At 46.7% G+C, this 19,003-nt stretch overlaps 1 protein-coding gene across 2 annotated transcripts in view; it reads right to left on the bottom strand.

The window, feature by feature from the left end:
* LOC109875556 (protein Jumonji) overlaps positions 1-19,003 on the bottom strand; it is an 81,285-nt gene that overhangs the window by 2,658 nt on the left and 59,624 nt on the right. For both annotated transcript variants that reach the window (XM_020467900.2, XM_020467899.2), the window contains 12 exons: positions 15,880-16,056; positions 11,147-11,340; positions 5,839-7,096; positions 4,703-5,217; positions 3,853-3,945; positions 3,575-3,693; positions 3,384-3,454; positions 3,159-3,273; positions 1,909-2,197; positions 1,124-1,254; positions 643-826; positions 240-347 (listed from right to left, as the gene is read on the bottom strand). In XM_020467900.2, the coding sequence (XP_020323489.1) occupies positions 240-347; positions 643-826; positions 1,124-1,254; positions 1,909-2,197; positions 3,159-3,273; positions 3,384-3,454; positions 3,575-3,693; positions 3,853-3,945; positions 4,703-5,217; positions 5,839-7,096; positions 11,147-11,340; positions 15,880-16,056 (3,254 nt within the window). The remainder of the gene's footprint in view (positions 1-239; positions 348-642; positions 827-1,123; positions 1,255-1,908; positions 2,198-3,158; positions 3,274-3,383; positions 3,455-3,574; positions 3,694-3,852; positions 3,946-4,702; positions 5,218-5,838; positions 7,097-11,146; positions 11,341-15,879; positions 16,057-19,003) is intronic.

Genomic DNA, 19,003 nt, shown 5'->3' with positions numbered 1-19,003 from the left:
ACTAGAACTTATGCCTCTATTCAATCCGTATCGTGGAAGTTCAGTCTTAAAGCCCAATTTAGAGGCAATGTTCCCACGGCGGCAGAGACAGTATTCATGTTAAATGCTGCATACGATGGCTCAATCAGAAATGTTATGATCATTTTCCATCGCTTCAGCGATAAATTGAATAGAGCCCTTAATGGGAATGTTAGCTAATGTCCTGGGAATGCTCCCGGTTTGCTGGGATGGAATCTTACCTCATCGTAACGATACATCATCTTGAGGCCTCTGCAGGACTTGTGATTCTCCACGTATCTCAAAGCACACTCCAAACAGAAGACAACGTTCTCATTCTCCTGGACCACCTGGGATGGACATCACAACTCAGAATTCAACACATTTTTCATGGAATGGTAAACTAAATTCATCTTTACATTTAAACCATTTAGCAGACGTTCTTATCCAGAGCGACGCACAGGAGCAATTAGGGTCAAGTGCCTTGCTCAAGAGCACATGGACAGATTTGTCACCAAGTCAGCTTATGGATTCGAACCAGCGACCATTTGGTTATTGGCCCAACGCCCGGTTACCTTGCCCAGCACTAGCTCTAGTCCCGACCCAAATGAAACCTAGCATTATTCCCCATGGGCCAGCTCTCACCATGGACAGGTAGCAGAGGTGTTGGCAAGTCTGGCAGCGTCTCTCTGACGACTCCAGCGCCAGCCACTTCCTGGGTTTCTTGCGTCCATCACCGGGCAACAGGCTGTTATCATGTGTTCCGTAGCGGGCAGAGGACAGAAGCCCTGCCTCGTACAGTTCCTGCCGTTGTCTCATCTCTATGTTCCTATTAGAGCGGAGCAACAACTCAGTGATTCAGAACACGACAATTCACAACGTTGTGATTAAAGCTCAGTACAGCAAACAGTTCTAAAGGTCTTTCCGCCCTGACATAGACAGTAAGCCCACACATTAAATCATGGAGTGTATTTGAAACAGAAGATTTTGGGATATTTTCAACTTGGCTTTGAGCATAGTTCGACTGAGCTATGTCTTTGATCATACTGGCACGGCAACAGAGGATGAAGAACAAGGCCGTGACAGCATCCATGTTTTTATGTGCCCGGTTTCCATGGCTACCGACCTGAGGTCTTTGAGAAGGGCGGAGATCGTAGTCAGAATGTGCCCGTTCTCGCGTTTGGATTCGGCCGTGGCGATCTGGTAGAGTAACTTCTCCATGGAGAAGGGTTTGGCTATGTGCCGGCATTTCAGGTCCTACAGTGGGAAGGCAGAGAGACACTGCGTTAACACAGAACATTGACAGAATATCCTACAGCCTTTTGTATCAACCAGATTACACATGACACTACACTAATCAACAGGAACAAAAACCTGTATAGACTGTAGAGCAGTGCTGCCTAACCCTGTTCCTGGAAAGCTACAATACCCTCCTGTAGGTTTCAGCTCCAACCCCAGTTGTAACTAACCGGATTAATCTTATCAACAACCTAATTATTAGAATCAGGTGTGCTAAATTACATTTGAAGCCAAAACCTACAGGATGCAGTAGCTCTCCAGGAACAGGGTTAGGCTAGGGCTCCCGAGTGGCGCAGCGGTCTAAGGCACTGCATCTCAGTGCTAGAGGCGTTAATACAGACCCTAGTTCGATCCCAGGCTATATCACAACCGTGATCTGGAGTCCCATAGGGCGGCGCACAATTAGGGCGGCGCACAATTAGGGCGGCGCACAATTGGCCCAGCATCGTCTGGGTTAGGGGAGGGTTTGGCCGTGGTAGGCAGTCATTGTAAAATAAGAATTTGTTCTTAACTGACTTGCCTGGTTAAATCAAAATAAATAGAGACACTGTGGCAGACAATGAGCTATGTCTCTAAATGGCCACAGGGTGGCAGCTCCGGCTTCAGACTCACCTTAGCAGCCTCATATCCCAGGTTCATCCACTGTGGGGTGGCAAAATGCACAGTTTCCGACACACTATAGCCACAGCAGACCTTGGACACAAAGGTCCCGGGGAAGCAGACCACGAACTGACCGCTCTGCTGGACGGTGCGGTGGACCTTGATACCCTCTCGACAAAGCACCTCTGGAGAGATCATGATGTTCTTCTCCAGCATCTCCAGCCCAGGGGTCCCGTTGGCCTGCAGCAGTGTGTGAACCACCTTGTCAAGCTTCACCTTCTCCTCAGCAGGAATAGAATACCTGGTAGGGCGAGAGAGGACCAATCAGGCTCATGCAAGAGTGTGTGTTATGCTGGACATCGGCTGTGCTGTGTAACCCCTCAGCTTTGAACAGTCAGAGTTAGGTCGGTCTGTGCTTACGCTCTGCCTCAAAAGGTTAGAGAAAGATTGAGAGCGAGAATGAGATCCTAAAGAGGTGGCTTTCCTGTGGGGATCATAGCCTGTAGACAGACTGCAGGTAGAGCTGTCTGTCTGTCTGTGGTTTCATCTGTCAAATGGAGGATGTGGATTGCATATTAGAATGAGACCTCTTTTTAACAGACTCACTGGACAACTAAGTACTCTGGGAATAGTGTAACAGACTTATGCTTGTCCTAGGGCATCCCAAATTAGCACTTCCTGTAACTTTCAGACATTCAGACAGAATGAAAAGATGAGTGGAACATTCATACTTCAAGATAGCAGGCAGTCAATTATGATGATTATGACTTGCCTTCATCTCAGGAACCTCCTAGCACATTTCTACTCACCTGTGTCACCACCAATGGGCAGGTAGCACACATGGGGAGGGAGGGGTTGGGCTGGTGGATGTCTAGAGCCACCGCCCTTTCTCAAACCCTTCATTACCATTACATTCAAGTTGGGCTAATGCAAAGAGATTAAACATTGCCTTCATAACAGGTCAATACACAACACACTAACGCCTGTGGCTTTCGCTGACACCCAGTCATTTCTTGTTGTAAGTAAATGTAGCTTTAATGAGAGACACTTTGGTATCAATACATATTTTCAAAAGACTGGCGTGTGTTCAATGAAGTTGGAATTTGATCAGCTAATTACAAGTCTGATCTGAGTTATCAATGGCATTATGTTTTATATCACGTATTCCATGTCACCTTAGAAAAACCACATGTCTTTGTACAGTACACATGTACCTGTGAGGAGGAAGAGAGACCCAGAGGTGGTCATGTTGGGATACTTACCAAATGCAGTCAGCACCAGTGTGTAAGTAATCAATGTATGGAAGGCGGTTTTGGTCTCGAGACCAGCATGAGGTAGAAAAGACCATGCCAATGTTCAGCCAAGGAATGGTGACCCCTACGGGGAGAGAAAAGTCTGTTTTTACATAGCAGACACCACAACAGGCATCACATTGTCTCAGAAAGACGTGTGCCTCAGGGGTGAGGATGACGGGTTGGATATCTCACCGGGCACAGCTCCAAGATGCCGCAGAATGGATCCAGAATTATTAGGGAGGACAGTGAGGTTCCATCCATGTCTGAAACGGAGAGAAGAACAGTCATTACACAGTGGCCAGTCAAGAGATATATTTTTTAACTCTAATGGTTATTACACCACGTATTACTGTGTTTAGGGTGTGATGACATTGGGTTCTTACTTAGAAAATGGCTCTGACTTTCCCACGGGGAAGCCACTTCCGTGTGTGTTGGTGTCCACTTTCCCATAATGCACTGCCACATGGCAGTGCCTCTGCTCCACTATCCTCCAGTATTCTTGCTGTAAAGGAAGACAAATAGGAGAAGTGATAGATAAATCTGCATACTGAACAAAACAAAAATGTACAGTGACTAATAAATGGAGGTCAATGGAATGCTACAGTAGTGAGCTGACCTCTACATGAAGGCCAGTAGGGATTGAGACTAGTTCCATTCTTACCTCGACCTCAGCAGCCCCAGGCGCTTTGTTAAAGCACATGATCATGGTGTTCCTGGCTATCCTGAAGAAGTTGGTGAGCGATACAGATTTCCCCTGCAACAAGAGAAGCCACATCAGGACAGTACAGCTAGCATCAAACAAAGTCAGGTACCCTGTAAACGCACGTACTGTATCGCAAGTCTCTGCAGCTGCATGTCTGTCCTGAAAGTTTCCGAGCTTGACTAGTTATTATGAACCTTCGCCGGGACACCTCAGAATGGAGGGGTGTTGATAGTCTATAAATCTGCCTGTACCGTCCCTGGATTTAATACCCCGCTGAAATACACCCTCTCCTCACCCCTCTTCTATGTGAGAGCTAGGTTACTGTACTGAACTCACATCTCATGGGTCTGCTTGTGTTGGGGATTTGGTTACAAGAGGGAAAAGATTGAAATGGAATCCAGACTAGAACAGTGTTTGAGATGTCATGATCAGACAGGTTCAGAGGAAGGAGACGGTTAGAAACAACACAACACTCAGGCTCTTCCATGAGAAGAGCAGCAGGGGCAACATCTGGGTCACGAAGCTGTGGTGTGTGTGTGTGTGTGTGTCTCGATGTCTGGGCAGGGGTAACAGAGGCAGATCAGAACGATGTTGAGTAGAGAGGCAGTGGCCTGCTCTCTGTGGGTCCATTTCACCCAGCTCAGCACTGACCTACATTCCATCAGCTAGAACAGAACAGAGCAGGCAGACAAACAGGAAGACTGGAGCTACACTACCAGGTTTGCCTTGTAGCATGAGCAGAGCATGAGAATAATGAACAAAAACACTCATTTAAAAAGGATGTGCAAAGTTGTTGCCCTTGCATCACCTTGTAAATACACTTGTGCTGGTCGCTGAGAACCCCCTTCTCCTCCTCCTCATCTTCCTCCTGCTGTGTCATTTCCCCATTCCTCTTTTCCTGAGAGAACAGCCTCCGGCGTCCCACCTTGAGCTGCTGACTGTCCAGCTCCTTCAGACGGCTGCACAGCTGACCGTTGCTGTGCTGCACCAGACTGCCGACCAGCCCGTTCTTGGGCTCGTAGCGTGGCAGTGTCAGGCTCCTCTCTGTGTGGCCCTCCAGGGGCCCCCTGCGGCGCTCCAGGCCCTCCTTCTCCTGCAGCACCTCCCTCTCCAGGCGCCGGTGCTCCTCTAGGGACAGAGAGTCATAGGACAGCAGGTACTGGAGGTAGGACTCCTGCAGCTTGGCCAGCCGGTCCTGGGCTGACTTGGGGATCCGCAGCAGATCAGCCAGTTTACTCCACTTCTTCAGGTCCATAACCTGCTGCATGCCACCCATGTCATTAATCAGCTGGAAGAACCGAGCCAGGTCCACCTCGCAGCCACCTGGGGGGAAGAGACAGATCGATGGGGTCAGATAGAGTTAACCCTAAACCCACAGTTGCCTGGGGAGAGAGAGATGGGTTAGGGTCTATGGCCATGAGTTTAACACTCCTACAGTAATGATCAAATCAAATTGTATTGGTCACATACACATATTTAGCAGATGTTATTGCGGGTGTAGCGAAATTCTTGTGTTCCTCGCGCCAACAGTGTAGTAGTATGATAGCACTACAAATTTGGACCGTATTCTCAAACCGATTCAGTAAACATTTATTTCAGCCATATAGACTGACTGGGCTAGAGGCTGTTTAAAACACATCAAGCTGCTGAGTGAGAAATCTAAAATGACAGACAAGCTGCTGGGTATAGTTATATCGTCTCAGACACACATCTGAACACTGATATTGACCTCACAGTATAAATACCATATACGGTTGGTGGAATGCAACAAACATTTTATTGGATTGTCAATAATGTCCATACCCAATTTTTGTGATGTTTGCTAAAGAGGTCCGTTTTGCGACAGTCGTCCAGCCTATGTGAGTGTGTCTGACTGTCAGACTAACTGATGACCAGTGTTAGGGTAGTATTGCTGGTAAAGTATGGACAGTCAGTTAGACTCACCGATGAGTGGGGGGTCTTCCATGGTGATGCCCTGAGATTTGAGGTGCTTCTTGATGCAGGCTAGCCTCTGTACGTTAGGGCCCCAGCGACGGCCTAGCTTGTGGATGCGCTGCACCTGGGTCACAAAGCGCATCTCATCGTTCAGTTTGCACTCTGGGCGCCAGTCAGCCGGGGGAACCACCCGACACAGTCCGCAGGGCTCCGCCCCCTCCCGCACAGAGTCCAGGTACACCAGGGGGTCCTGGAACTCCCGCTGGGTGGGACAGAACTCTGGTGCCTCACCCAACGCTGCCCAGCTCGCCCTGCTCCTCTCCACCCGCTCCCTCTCTTTATCCCGCTCCTTCTCCCTTTCCCACTCCCTGTCAGGCCGAGGCTCTGCTGGTTTGTGAGGGGTATGCCCAGGGGTGTGGCCAGGGGTGTGGCCAGGTGACTCTGAGGTAGTTGAGCGGTTAAGGGTGTGGGTGTGGTTAGGGTTAGAGGCAGCCTGCGCCCGGTGCTGTGCTTGTCTGATGAACATCAACTTGCCGGCTGACGCTCGCTTGGGCCGCTGACGCCCTGGCTCTGGAGTGGCTAGTGGTGTGGAGGGAGGGGGTGGGGCTAGCAGGGAGGGGGGAGGGGTGGTTTCCATGACGATGTGTCCGTTAGGGACCGAGGCCTTGCCCTGACACGCTTTCTTACTGCGTGTCTCCAGAGGGCTGGTCTGGTGCTTGGTCTTACCATCCAGGGGGCTGCTCTGGTTCTGTTTGGTCTTCTTACGGTTGGGGTTAGTCTCCAGGACGACCAGCTTACCCTGGGAGTCAGCCACCGCCCCGATGGCAGCCACCGCCACCTCCAGCCTCCGCTTGGAGTTCCTCAGTCCCTCACGCCCCTGCCTGCCCACCTCCTGCTTGGCACAGAGGTGTCCGTTGAAGCGCACTCCGCCCCCGCTAGTCACCTTGTGCACCCCATTGGATAATAGCACCTGTTTGCTTGTTTTTGCTTTGCTATTCTGGGCTTTTCCTGAGTTGGAGAGGGGGAGTCGCTGGTGGCGCTGGAGGTGGTTGTGGTGGCGATTGTTGCTATGGGCTCTATGGGTAGCAGCAGTGCTGTGTTTGCGCTTGTTCAGTTTGGTTTTCTTGACCATTTCTCGTTTTCCTTTGGTGTATGTGACAAGGCCATTCACAGTTTTGGACGGCAGTCTGAAGTCTTTCGGTTTTTTGGCACCGGCCGTGTGCATGCCTGTCTGGGACGCCCGTGTGACTCCGTTCACTTTAGAGACCTGAGAGTGGGAGGCGAGAGAGAGAGAGACCAGAAACATGGAGTTGTTTATTCACATACTGTAGTGCAGCAACATAGAACACAGACTCACTGCACTAACACTCTCAGGAGCTGGCGCTTGACATTGAAGTAAAAACTCCAAGCAAACATTAACTCGCTGAAACAGCTATAAAAGTAAAGAGTTAGGGTTAGAACTAAATGCTATGCGGAAATTGCTGCCATTCGTTAAAGCCTATACAGGGTTGCTGTACTTTCAAATCAGCTAGTTATAGACAAACACTCCTCACAGGGCAAAAAACAGATCAGTATCAGCTTCAACAGATGAAAAAGCCATCCCGGCCCTAACATGGAGTGAGGTTCACTTCAGAGCCAACTGCTGTATGTACAAAACGGGTTACTACTTGAAACCCCATCCCAGCAGAAAGCCAGTTTTATTTGGTATGGTTTCCTTAACCTCTTTAAATGGCAAAAATAAACTTTTTTTTTTTTTTGCAGATCTGAGAACCCCTGCTGAACATGTGAGCTCTAATGTAGGTAGTTTGGGTTACATCAGGGACCTCACTGGCTAATGGCAGCTGGGGGAATAAAGCCACCCAGACCCACCAGTGGAAGAAGCAGAGTCGACTCTCTCTCAGTTCCCTCTCTCCCGTCATGTTTTTTTACTTGCCCTAGTTTTAGTGCTGCCCCTAAACCACCCTGCCCCAGAACATGATACAGACTAGCATCAACCTGAACGGGAACAACCGTCATTCATGTTAATATATATGTGTGTGTGTGTGTGTGTGTGTGTGTAGTAAAATGGAAAAGTTGTGTGTAGTCAAAACAGAGGGGATGTCTGGACTGAGACCCTGGGATGGATACATTGGGGTTTCTGGTAGCTGGACACCAGCTTTCTGCTTCGACCCCACCTAGCTACTCTGCTGTTCTTCCCACTACATCCCTGTCCGTTTGAGTAGCACCCTGTTGTAAGTGAACCTAGTAGCCCTGCTGTAAGCGAACTATGCAGAGGAGATGAGAGGATGGCGTTATCGAACCAGCGAGGTGCCAGAGGGAGGTGACAGCAGGCTTGACGGCTGCGTTTGAAGCAGGGCCGCAGCTGTATTGTATTCCTATCAGGTGCAGCCAGCACAAAGGGAGGCTATTAAAAGATAAGGGGAGTGAAATGTGACCCCCTTCATCAATCCTGTCCCCTTCCACTCCAACAGTGGAAAAATACAGAGGATGGGGAGCGAGAGGGGGCAGAAGGGAGGGGAGAGAGAGAGGGGAGTTGACAGCAAGAGAGGCGACAGAGAGAGGAGACGAGAGACACACAGAATGCCTACACATTCCATCACCTACAGAGAGATCCACCTAGAAAAGAGGCCCCTCAGCCAGCTGGTTCTGGGGCTCTGTTCACAAGGACCCCACAGAGCCCCAGGACAGCAACACAATTTGACCCAAACAAATTATGAAAAAGGCAAAAAGATATCTAATTGACACTGGAAAGAATCAACCAAAAAAAGCATATTTGACCATAGTGACTGACACAAAATTAAGAAAATCCATTGCTATTGAGAGAGGCCGCCATAGGCAGACCTGGCTCTCAAGAGAAGACAGGCTTTGTGCACACTGCCCCCAAAATGAGGTGGAAACTGAGCTGCACTTCCTAACCTCCTGTCCAATGTATGACCACCTTAGGAGATACACATTTCCCACAGATTGATCAACTCCCATATCTGTTCAGTGTGCAATCACAGCAGCAAGATGTGTCCCGTTGCCATGAGAAAAATGGCAACCAGTGAAGCAAACAAACAAACATTGTAAATACCACCAATAATTTGTTTATTTATCGTCGCCTACTATTCATACTACAACTATTTGCACATTGCTAACACACTGTACATAGCGGATAATATAACACTTGAAATGTCTACCATTTTCAAACCTTTGAGAGTGCAATGTTACTGATCGGGTTTGGAGTTATAACTTTTATTTATTTCACTTGCTTAGGCAATGTAAACATGTTTCGCATGCCAATAAAGCCCATTGTATTTTTGAGAGAGAAAGAACGGCGTCGCCCCGGCAGGCCAGAGTGACGATGTCTAAACGCAGCGTGACGTCTACCGGGGGCTCGAAACATAACGCAAAGAACCAACGAACACATCAGATTCTAGAACTCTAGAAGGTTAGGGTCATAACCAAAGATTAAATAAGACTCTCAAGACTTCCGTCTGCAGAATTTAAACACCTTCCTTTAGGGTCAAACTCATCCATTTGGCCTCAAAGACCAAAGTAATAGAAACAGAAAGCCAGTCAGCCAACTGTGACTGAACAGATATGCTGACAAGAAGGCACAGCGGGCTGGGTGGTGGTCTACTTTAGTTTCACCACTAGAGAGCTCACCGGCACTGTGCTGCTGCACAAGCCTTGAGGGTTGGTGTGCACGTGAGCCCTGGCCTTGCACTGTAATAGTCTGGTCCGTGGCAGAGGAGAGAAAAGAGGAGAGGGAGAGAGAAGATGGGCTACATCCCAGCCCCATGGAGCAGGAGAAGGCCCCATGTTACTGTAGAAAGCACCAAAAGACTGGTGAGAACGAAGGAGAAAATTCAGTGCCGGAAACAGAGGTGAGGGGGGGAGAGAGAACGAGAACAGAAACACAGCCAACCCTCTGAAGTGGATTTTGGTCACACGTGAGTGGGAAGAGGGGGGGTGGCGGGGGAAGGGCCAGGATGACATCATGTGTTGCTATAGCCAATCTGCAGGATGGCGAGAAGATTCACATGGAACATCTGCAACTCAGATGCTTATAGGAACAGACTGGATCCATCTCAACAAACAGACTGGATCAGGAAGAGGAGCTATAAACGTAACCCTTCCAATGCTTAGAGAAACAGACACACACACACAAACAAACAAACCCACCAATGTGATAGCTGAAAGATGTGGCCTTCATCTTCATGAATAGCCTTCAGAATATTGACTTTTAAACTGAGACCGAAAGGTCAACGCGATACCGGAGCAGCAACCCAATATTCCTGCGCAATTAACATTCCTCAGTTTGGATCTCATCAAACATCATGACTCTGGCTTACTCTAACTGCTATACAACAGGGCCATTGGGTTCATGTATGATAAGAATTTAACCTATGGCTGATTTCCTTCCACAGATAAGGGATCCTGATGCTTTCGGCCAGGGGATTGGACATCAGCCTGCTGCTGCACTCACAGTTAATATCAGAAAACACAAAATGCTAATACCTCAAAATGTTTGGAGCTCTGTTGCCAAGGATGGTAAATCTGCCAGCATAACACATGAACAGAGGTAAAGAGTAAGGAGAGAGGGGGGGGGGGGTTTAATCAGAAGGAGAGAGCGAAAGCAGAGAGAGGAGGGCAGAAGGAGGGGGGATAGAACAAAGGCCAATAACTTGAGCGTAGTTTGTCTTGGCTCTCCCCTGCTCATTGAGATTCATTGTTCCTTAATTAGTCAGTTGGCGGCACTTAAAACCGACAGGCCCGGCATCAACATGAGACAGCGTGGCTCGGCCACGTCTGCTGGCCGTCTGGGAGAGCTGCTAGTCTTGATGCTGCCCTCTCTGACGAGGCAAAGACCCCAGCACTCCATTCTGATTAGTTCACGCAGTTGTCAGAAGCACAATGTGCTTTTTGAGCAGAGTCAAAGTTACTCTCCATCCTCCTCCCGACCTCTCCTCCTTAGAGCTATTTTAAACCAACAGAACGTCTTGGACAGGAAGGCAGCTTTCACAACCCAGCCTCAGTACTAAATATAGTAGCAGACTGAAATACAATCATTACATGGAGACAAAGGGAGGAGAGGAGCTCAGGGATTTCACACAACACTGAGCATGCTGCTATCATGTTACTCTATTAATGTAGAATATTTTTTATCATAACACATCACTGCTCTTCTAATGACGATAAAAGATAGACGATAATCACGCGCCTGGTGGCTACGGAGGCATGTTGGTCAGCCATCTTTATGACCATTAGAGTTACATATAAGCCAAATCAACGAAGCATACTGTTCAGGCATAGATGAAGTATGATACAGTACCTGCTTGCTGAGCTCCTCTGCAGCCCTCCTGTGGGGCAGTCCGTTGGTAGTGTGGCCCCTGGCTGTAGCCTTTAGCTGGCTGAGGGCCTGCTCCCTCCGGGCCTCGGCTCTCTCACTGCGCTCTCTCACCTGCACCCACTCCTTCCCTCTGGGCTTGGGGCTGTCTCGGGGCGCCTTGCTGGGGCCGTTCAACACTGAACCAACAGGAAAGAAAGATGATCTTAGGAGGTTGAACACCGGACCAACAGAGGAAAATATGATTTCGGTGCAGTGTAGGAGGGATGCTGCTGGCTTACAGTGCCTTCAGAAAGTATTCATACCCCGTGACTTATTCCACATTCTGTTGTGTTACAGCCTTAATTTCAAAATTGATTAAATACAAACGTCTCACCCATCTACACACAATACCCCATAATGACAAAGTGAAAACACGTTTATTAAAATGTATTGAAAATAAAATATATACATCTAATTTACACAAGTAAATAGAAGCACCTTTGGCAGAGAATACTAATACAGAGAAGTCTAAGAACTTTCCACACCTGGATTGTGCAACATTTGCCCATTAATGTTTTCAGAATTCTTTAAGTTCTGTCAAATTGGTTGTTGATCATCGCTAGACAACCATTTTCAGGTCATGCCATAGATTTTCAAGCATATTTAAAGTCAGAACTTTAACTCTGCCACTCAGTAGCATTCAATGTCTTCCTGGTAACCAACTCCAGTGTAGATTTGGCCTTGTGTTTTAGGTTATTGTACTGCTGAAAGGTGAATTCATCTCCCAGTGTCTGGTGGAAAGCAGACAACCAGGTTTTCCTCTAGGATTTTACCTGTGCAGAGCTCCGTTCTGTTTCTTTTATATCCTGAAAAACTCCCGTCTTTAATGATTACAAGCATACCTATAACATGATGCAGCCACCACTATGCTTGAAAATATGGAGAACGGTACTCCGTAATGTGTTGCATTCAGGACAAAAAAGTGAATTGCTTTGCCACAATTTTTTGCAGTATTATTTTAGTGCCTTGTTGCAAACAGGACGTATGTTTTGGAATATTTTTATTCTGTACAGGCTTCCTTCTTTTCACTCTGTTAATTAGGTTAGTATTGTGGAGTAACTACAATGTTGTTCATCCATCCTCAGTTTTCCTCCATCACAGCCATTCAACTCTAAATTGTTTTTAAAAAGGTTACCATTGGCCTAAGCGGTTCCTTCCTCTCTGGCCACGCGAGAGTCCAGAAGGACACCTGTATCTTTGTAGTGACTGGGTGTATTGATACACCATCTAAAGTGTAATTAATAACTTCACCATGCTCATAGGTATATTCAGTGTCTGCTTTTTTTATGTTTACCCATCTACCAATAGGTGCCATTCTTTATGAGGCATTGGAAAACCTCCCTGGTCTTTGTGGTAGAATCTGTGTTTGAAATTCACTGCTCGACTGAGGGACCTTACAGACAATTATATATGTGAGGTACAGAGATGAGGAAGTTATTCAAAATTCATGTTAAACACTATTATTGCACACAATGAGAGTACATGGAACTTAAGCAATACTCCTGAAAGTGTTTAGGCTTGCCATAAAGGGGTTGAATACTTATTGCCTCAAGACATTTCAGCTTTTCTTTAGTAATTCATTTGTACAAAATAAAAACAACAATTCCACTGACATTATAGTGTATTGTGTGTAGGCCAGTGAGGCAAAAAAATGTTTAATCCATTTCAAATTCCGGCTGTAACAAAATGTGGGAAAAGTCAAGGGTTGTGAATACTTTCTGAAGGCACTGTGTATATTAAAACTTTAACAAGAATGTATCATTTCAATTAAATATTTCCTCCAGTCTTGTACAGTGACTTGTGGTGAACATTATATTGGTCAAGCACCAGACGACAGCCCTGCTAACCTCAGACTAGAGCAGAAGCATTGATATTAGCTGTCTGAACCATTCCAATTAACACATTCAATAGCTCTCTTTATATTTTATGGAGGTTCACTATTTTTTTAATTTTTATCAGTGTTTTAATATCAACAGTCGCTGGCGTTTATAAAACGACATGGTTCGTTCTCTCCCCCCCCCCATCTGTCTAAGTCCCTTCAGCGTTTTGAAAAGCTACTGGAAAACTGAACTCAATAAAAAAGGTGTTTAATTTAGAAAATGTAAACATGGCTGGGGTTAGCAAGGTGCAGGGTAATGAAAGCAGAGCTCTATGATTTCTCACTCGGTGCACAGCAGCTCAAATAAACTACTGAAGTACTGCCCACGCTACATTTTAAAAGTGTCACATCTGACACACGGCCTTATAGTGTACTGTACTGGCCAGGTATAATAGTGTACTGGGATACAGGCTTCTATAGTACTTACAGACCAGGCCTAACACTGTACTGGGAGCAGTGGCGACCAGTCTTTTTTGTGTGCCTGTTTTGCATGTTAATACGTCACATATCAGTTTGCAAACAATGCAAAAGTAATACTAATCGTTAATAAAGCTGCATACAAACGTGGTCTCTTTTTGACTTTCTTAAGAAAGGCAGCTCTAAAATGCAGTTGTTTCAGCCGAGCTCAGTGCCTTCTGTGGTGGGGCAGCCAGTGGACAACACGTAGCGTTGGGGTTGGTAATGTTCTTTAGCTGCACCGTGATTGGCTCAGTGTTCAGTCAGTCATGTGGACACTACGTCACTGCGACATCTATGGGTAATGCTCGAAAACTCAAGCCCCTTGGGTGCTGCCATAGAGTTACATTAGAAGAACCCAACCAAGGCGGCTCAAGGTCATTGGCCACAAATAAAATGTCAAATCACATATGTACAGTAGCTTTGATTCTTAGCTAGCGGTCATCATTAATCAAGTCGACATCTACTGGCAAATCCTTTTCAATCCTTGGCATATGAAAAGAACATTACAACAGTTGGAAATCGCAAATTCAACAATCAGTGCCTAACTACAAGCATTGCAAAGCAATCATTAGCCTGCTATTCAGTGGAATGGCTGTGTGGTCCAAGTCTAGGTTTAAGGGTCTCATTTCCAAGCTTAAAATGATAAACATTCAACATTGGCCATGCTGTCAATCCAGCATGACTTCTGCCACACTCAAAACCTGGAAATCTCCGACTTCAGTGAGTTCAAGACAACTGGGAACTTGGAAGAAAACAAGCTCAGACTGGGAAAATACATTTTGAACATTAATCCAAATCGGAATTGCAAGGGCCTCTTTCGAGAGCTCCAACCTGAAGATCCCTTACGTCATCATGATTCGACCTTGTTCCCCCCCTCCCAAGTTATCTTGAAAGCACCATAAATCAAGAGAATACCAGACTGATGACAAAATGTTCCCACAAAGGAGCGACGCATCACCTTCCTGTTCAAGGGAGCACAGCAAGGCGAGTCCAAAAATATCTTGTATAAATGCATAAATGATGTGATATGCCAGAGCGATATGTATACTGTAGCTAAGAAAGTAATACTAAGTGTATGTTGGGTAGTAAGCTGTTAGTAGCCCATGTTATGAATTGTCGCTGTACATTTCAAAAGTGCTGAACAAATGGTTATATTGACTACGTCCGTCCTAGCGCACTCCTTAATGTCTTAATCGAAATTACAGATTGCCTCCTACAAGCTCGTGGTCCCCTTATGCCATAGTTTGTACATCTCAATTGTCAGTAGAAACCACATTTGTTTAAGTCCACTGATAGCCAGGTGTCGCGGTGGTATGGTGTTGGGACGGCTGTTGAAGCTGTACCAACAGCAGAGCACCATGTAGGCCATAACAAGTTTGTCACCATTATAGTGCAATTCATGTACTGTCTAGTGGCTTTGCTGGCATGCATGTAAAGAAAGTTTTCCCGACCCAGATATACATGCTAAAAATGGCCACTGAGAGACTGAGAGACCGGCTTCTCAGGTACTTGGAACTAAGAACACTGGCCTTGTTTCCATGGGGATTGCCTGGGCTGGTGGATCTGGTGTCACAGGGAGGAGGACGACAAAGTCAGGAACATAGCACTGTACTTACAAGTGTGTGTGTTTCTATAATAACCACTGAAAGTTGCTGAGCAACACCAAGCATATGCCACTGATAACATGTAGCTATTTATCGCGTGGCTTCGCCTGCTTGTAGCCTTCATCACCACTGACACATTGTGTTTTAACATGACGTGTTTCATTAAGACAAGCTCCCCTCAGAACCACACACAGTGTGTGTGTGTGCTCCTTGTTTTCCATCCCTGTTCCCCTCCTCCCTGGCCAGCTGTGAGCTGAATGCATAAACACCTTGTTACTGCTGTTCCCTCCTAGTGTTAATTGGAGTGGAAAGATGGAATGCTCCCTGCCACACTCCCATGTGAGTTCCTCAGTCTCCATGCTCTCCCTTTCCCTACCTCCCTCCATCCAACTCAGCCATGCTCGGTTGCAGACAGCTCTAACCGTGTGGGTCTCTTGTGCACATTAGGTCCATTTGAACCAATCCACCCGTTTTCCTTCGGCCCTCAATCATGATTGGTCAGTGTTAAATGTCTGTTGTGATTGGTCAGAGTGGGGTGTGGTACCGTGCTCTATTGCATGTACAGAGTTCTATAGAGACTAAGGGAGCTGGCAGTATGACGGCTGAAGTGTCGCACCGTAGCCGTTAACGGCGTGTTTCCCGGGAGGTTCAGGGTTGGGTAGGTGAGAAAGAGGATCGTTTCGTAGGGTTAAGGTTAGCATTGAGGTTAGGTAAGTAAGAGGACATTGTCATACCGTGGCCATTGACGGCGTGTTTCCCTTGGGGTTTGCCCTTCCTGGGCGTGGACTGACAGGAAGTAGATGCCACGCTGACGTCTGGCTTTACATCCTCGTACTCCTCTTCATCATCCAGTGCATCTTCATCCTGAGAGCTCCCAAAGTACGCCATGTTACTGGGTAACACTGATGACCCTAGGAGAGAGAGAACAGAGAGAGTGTTAAAACTAGTGAGAACCTACCAAGCAGATATGAGGAGAGAGAACTACTGCAGCCTTCTGACATAGTGTAATGTGCTGGCAAACACCAGTACTGTAAAATCACAGCATCCCAGAAAATGTAAAAAAATTAATAAATAAACGGGTGATATTAAATCTCCTCTCCCTCCCGCCTTTTCCTTGCTCTCCTGTGTTAACATGCATAAAAATTCCCATTGTCTGCGCCATGTTCCAGTGTCTCTCAAATTATATAGGAGTGCGACCGGTGCATTATGGGACACTGGGATAATTGAATAAATACAGGTATAGGTATGTTGATATGAATGATTTAACACTGCAATAGAACATTCATAAGGTGCAGAATACTAATAGTGTTGACAGTGTATAGGTCCTTATGTGGTCCTACACCCGTAGTTCACCTATAACCCCTAGAGCAGGGATCATCAAGTAGATTGAGCAGCTTCATTAATTGTACCCACAGAAACAGTCTCAATGTCAACAGTGAAGAGGCAACTCAGGGATGTTGGTCTTCTAGGCAGAATTCCTCTGCCCAGTGTGTGTTCTTTTGCCAATCTTAATATTTTATTTTTATTGGCCAGAGTGAGATGTGGCGTTTTCTTTGCAACTCTGCCAAGAATGCCAGCATCCCGGAGTTGCCTCTTCACTGTTGACGTAGAGACTGGTGTTTTGCGTGTACTATTTAACGAAGCTGCCAGTTGGGGACTTGTGAGGCGTCTGTTACTCAAACTAGACACTAATTTACTTGTCCTCTTGCACAGTTGTGCACCAGGGCCTTCCACTCGTCTTTTTATTCTGGTTAGAGCCAGTTTGCCCTGTTCTGAGAAACATCTCAGCCGCGAAGTCGTAGGCTACACAAGCTCACAGAACAGGACCGCCGAGTGCTGAAAATCGTAATAATTGTCCGTCCTCGGTTGCAACACTCACCACCGAGTTCCAAACTGCCTCTGGAAGCAACGTCAGCGCAATAACTGTTAGTCGGGAGCTTCATGAATTGGCATTCCCTGGCTGAGCAGCCACACAGAAGCCTAATATCTCCATGCGCAATGCCAAGCTTCGGCTGGAGTGGTGTAAAGTTCACTGCCATTGCACTCTGGAGCAGTAGAAACACTTTCTCTGGAGTGACGAATCACGCTTCACCATCTGGCAGTCCGACGGACGAATATGGGTATGTCGGACGCCACAAGAACGCTACCTGCCCCAATGCATAGTGCTAACTGTAGAGTTCAGTGGAGCAAGAATAATGGTCTGGGGCTGTTTTTCATGGTTTGGGCTAGGCCCTTTAGTTCCAGTGAAGGGAAATCTTAATGCTACAACATACAATGCCATTCTAGACGATTCTGCGCTTCCAACTTTGTGGCAACAGTTCGTGGAAGGCCCTTTCCTGTTTCAGCATGACAACGCCCCTGTGCAAGGTCCATACAGAAATGGTTTGTTGAGCTCGGTGTGTAAGAACTTGACTGGCCTGCACAGAACCCTGACATCAACCCCATCGAACACCTTTGGGATGAAATGGAACTCAGACTGCGAGCCAGGCCTAATCGCCCAACCTCACTAATCCTCGTGGCTGAATGGAAGAAAGTCCCCGCAGCAATCTTCCAACATCTAGTGGAAAGCCTTCCTAGAAGAGTGGAGGCTGTTATAGCAGCAAAGGGGGGACCAACTCCATATTAATGCCCATGACTTTGGAATGAGATTTGACAGGCAGGTGTCCACATACACTACCAAAAGTATTTGTACACGATCAAATACACTGAGTATATCAAACATTAGGAACCCTTTCCTAACACAAATATTTTAGTGTTATGTCCAACAACATATTTGGGTGGCCAAATAAAATCACCAGCTGGCCAAATTCTGCCCGTCGGCCGCCAGTTGCAGAACCCTAACCCGGAGCACAGAGAAAGCAGTTCCATGGCCAGCTGGCGAAGGACCCAGTCCTCCATAGGACTAGGAACCGCTTTAGGACTAGGGCCATTAGAGACACCAGAGGAAAAGAAAGCTGGTTTGTATGCATCAGCGGTCTCCATTGTGGTTTATCGGTTTAAACCAGTGTAATGTTCTCCAATGAGCTTTGATTAGACCTATGTTAAGATGTCTGAATTAAGTTTGTGTTATCAATCATTACATTTCATTTTCATGTCACAGTATATAAAATAAAAATGCTCATTCCTAATGACAGTGGGAAATACAGTGCCTTCGGAAAGTATTCAGACCCATCGACTTTTCCCACATTTTGTTACGTAACAGCAATCTACACACAATACCACATAATGACAAAGCGAAAACGGGTTCGGACATTTTGGCACATTACACATAAAAAAACTGAAATAAGTTATTTACATAGGTATTCAGACCTGTTGCTATGAGACTCTAAATTGAGTTCTTTTTCCATTGATCCTCCTTGAGATGTTTCGACAACTTGATTGGAGTCCACCTGTGGTAAAGTCAATTGATTGGACATGATTTGGAAAGGCACACACCTGTCTGTATAACGTCCCACAGTTGGCAGTGCATTTCAGAAAACCAAGCCATGAGGTCGAAGGAATTGTCCGTAGAGTTCTGAGACAGGATTGTGTCGAGGCACAGATCTGGGGAAGGGTACCAAAATAATTCTGCAGCATTTAAGGTCCCCAAGAACAACATGGCTTCCATCATTCATAAATGGAGAAGTTTGGAACCACCAAGACTCTTCCTATAGCTAGCCTCCCGGCCATAGAGAGCAATTGGGGGAGAAGGGCCTTGGTCAGGGAGGTGACCAAGAACCAAATGGTCACTGACAGAGCTCTAGAGTTCCTCTGTAAAGACGGGAGAACCTTCCAGAAGGACAACCATCTCTGCAGCACTCCACCAATCAGGCCTTTACGGTAGAGTGACCAGACGGAAGCCACTCCTCAGTAAAAGGC

Source organism: Oncorhynchus kisutch, linkage group LG17 (genome assembly GCF_002021735.2).
Source record: "Oncorhynchus kisutch isolate 150728-3 linkage group LG17, Okis_V2, whole genome shotgun sequence".
Taxonomy (NCBI): Eukaryota; Metazoa; Chordata; class Actinopteri; order Salmoniformes; family Salmonidae; genus Oncorhynchus; species Oncorhynchus kisutch.
Note: the sequence above shows the minus strand (reverse complement) of the source record. Positions and strands in the feature narration are given on the sequence as shown.